Source organism: Tupaia chinensis, unplaced genomic scaffold (genome assembly GCF_000334495.1).
Source record: "Tupaia chinensis unplaced genomic scaffold, TupChi_1.0 Scaffold143574_1, whole genome shotgun sequence".
In the NCBI taxonomy this organism is placed as follows: Eukaryota; Metazoa; Chordata; class Mammalia; order Scandentia; family Tupaiidae; genus Tupaia; species Tupaia belangeri.
The window spans coordinates 1,972,316-1,974,208 of NW_006203419.1; the positions used below are offsets into that span (position 1 = coordinate 1,972,316).

Genomic DNA, 1,893 nt, shown 5'->3' on the forward strand with positions numbered 1-1,893 from the left:
ACAAAGCCTGTTATTGTGAACAAAACCTGACTTCAAGTGATATCAGCAGCCTACCAAGCAGTGGTCAAAGAGGACCCAGCTGCCCTTAGGATGAAAGCCTCTCTGAGGCCCTAGGTTCTTTCATACCAGGTGCAGGGGGTGGGGCGGGGGTGGGAGCCTCACTACCCCCATGTATCCAGGCAAAAGAGAAGACAGGTGCAGAAAGATACCACAATGCCTTTAATAGAGCAGCCCTTTCCCATATCCCCCAAAACTACCAACAGCAGCCAGTGAGCACAGACGGTAGCTGGGATGGACAAAGCTGACATCTTCTGACCGATCCTACTTCTCACCCCTTCCTCTCCAGCTGCTGCGGTCTCCAGCCGCGAGCAGGGTCCCAGATGAGCACCCAGGAAGGACAAGGGAGCCCTTCTTCTGCATGGGCCAGCTTCCCCCATGGCTGAAGACATGGAGAGCTAGCCTGGATGGAGACGCAGCTGTCCTCAGAGCTGGGCAGGGACCCGGTTCTGGAGGCATGGACTGAGCCGGGAGACAGTCCCTCAAAGCCCAGGGCTGGGAGCTTTAAGGCTGGGTCCAAGGTGTGGGGCACTGCTTTGAGGAGCAGGCCAGATCTCTGCACGTGACTTCTGGGCTCTGGAAAGCGGTCCATTCTCCTGATCCGGGTGGAGTGGGAGGAGCTGGTTCAGTCCCCAACCTTGGCTCGGAGGGATCCTCTCCCACCGTCCCCATGCTCACCCCCATCCCAAGGGAAGGGGCGCTCGAGATCCGGGTGGCTTTGCGAGCAGCTGGCTCCGCCCTCCCTATCCTGCATCTGTCGGTGGATGGGTAGGTCACGATGTCTAGGCTCTGCCGGTACTGGGACGTCCCTGCGCTGCGGGTGCTGCCGCCGCTCACCGCTGCTTGCGCTCTGCCTGCTGGAGTCGCCGGGAGAGGTCATCGATGCGTACGTTCTTGAGCTGGAGCAGGTGTTCCAGGCGTCTCACCTTCATCTGCAGGACCTGGGCAGCGCCGCACAGAGGTCAAACCGCCGCACAGAGGTCAAACCGAAGGCCTGCTGCCTCCTGCTCCTGTTTCTCCAGGACCCAAGTTCCTCCGCTTACCTCCAGCGGTCCCAGTGCGCCCTCCCCTGCACGGTCCTTACCTGCACAGTCTCCTGCGAGGCCAATAGCTCTTGCTCCTTTTCAGCGATCTGGAGGACGAAGCTTGGGTCGCCCTGCGGCGCTTGGCTATACCCTAGAGGCCGAGGAGCTGGCGGTCGGGTCCCCCTGGGGTAGGAAGCAGCTTAGCGGAGGCCTGCACCTCAGCCCCGCCCTCACCTGGCCAGTGCCTCCACCTCTGCTCCCCACCTTCCCACTTGCAGCCTCTCCCCTATCCTCAGCTCGTGAGGACACCCCGAAGGCTGGTGGGATCAGAACTCCCAGCTTCTTTACCTGAGCTGGCGCCCTCCCTGGGGGTCTGGGGCACCTTCCCCTGGTGCCTTCTGGGATAAACCTGAGACAAAGAAAACGCAGAAGTGTTTGTACTAGACCCTCTTCTTGGGTCTCCCCCTCCCTCCCACTCGGGATCAAGCTGTAGAAAGGGCTGGAGAAAAGCCCCTCCTAGGAGGCAGAGAAGGGAGAGGCCACCTTACCCACATCCATGTATTCACTGCCATCCTGGGGAGCCAGCTCCTGAAAGAATCCCGGGCATCCACTGTGAGCCTGGGCTCACCCATCCCGGAGGAGCCCGTGTCCCTACCGCGGTCCTCAAAGCCAAGTCCTCTTTAGGCAGGCGTGGCGCCCCCACACTCATCACCAAAGCCCGGTTTTTCACCGCCTGGGATACTCCTGCGCCCGCCCGGAGGTAGAAGCAGCCCTAGCAGAGACACCTGTAAGGAGCCTGCGCCCTGTTTCC

The 1,893-nt window shown here is 61.0% G+C and overlaps 1 protein-coding gene across 2 annotated transcripts in view; it reads right to left on the reverse strand.

The window, feature by feature from the left end:
• Positions 1–202: 202 nt before the first annotated feature.
• SPEF1 (sperm flagellar and cilia associated 1) overlaps positions 203–1,893 on the reverse strand; it is a 4,950-nt gene continuing 3,259 nt past the window's right edge. Inside the window, exons 4-9 of one of the 2 annotated variants that reach the window (XM_006163965.2) lie at positions 1,868–1,893; positions 1,631–1,670; positions 1,431–1,491; positions 1,142–1,265; positions 895–998; positions 203–653 (exon numbers count right to left, since the gene is read on the reverse strand). In XM_006163965.2, the coding sequence (XP_006164027.1) occupies positions 329–653; positions 895–998; positions 1,142–1,265; positions 1,431–1,491; positions 1,631–1,670; positions 1,868–1,893 (680 nt within the window). In that variant the 3' untranslated portion in view covers positions 203–328. Of the gene's footprint in view, positions 999–1,141; positions 1,266–1,430; positions 1,492–1,630; positions 1,671–1,867 lie in introns of both variants that reach the window. The other variant, XM_006163966.3, reaches the window with a different exon arrangement.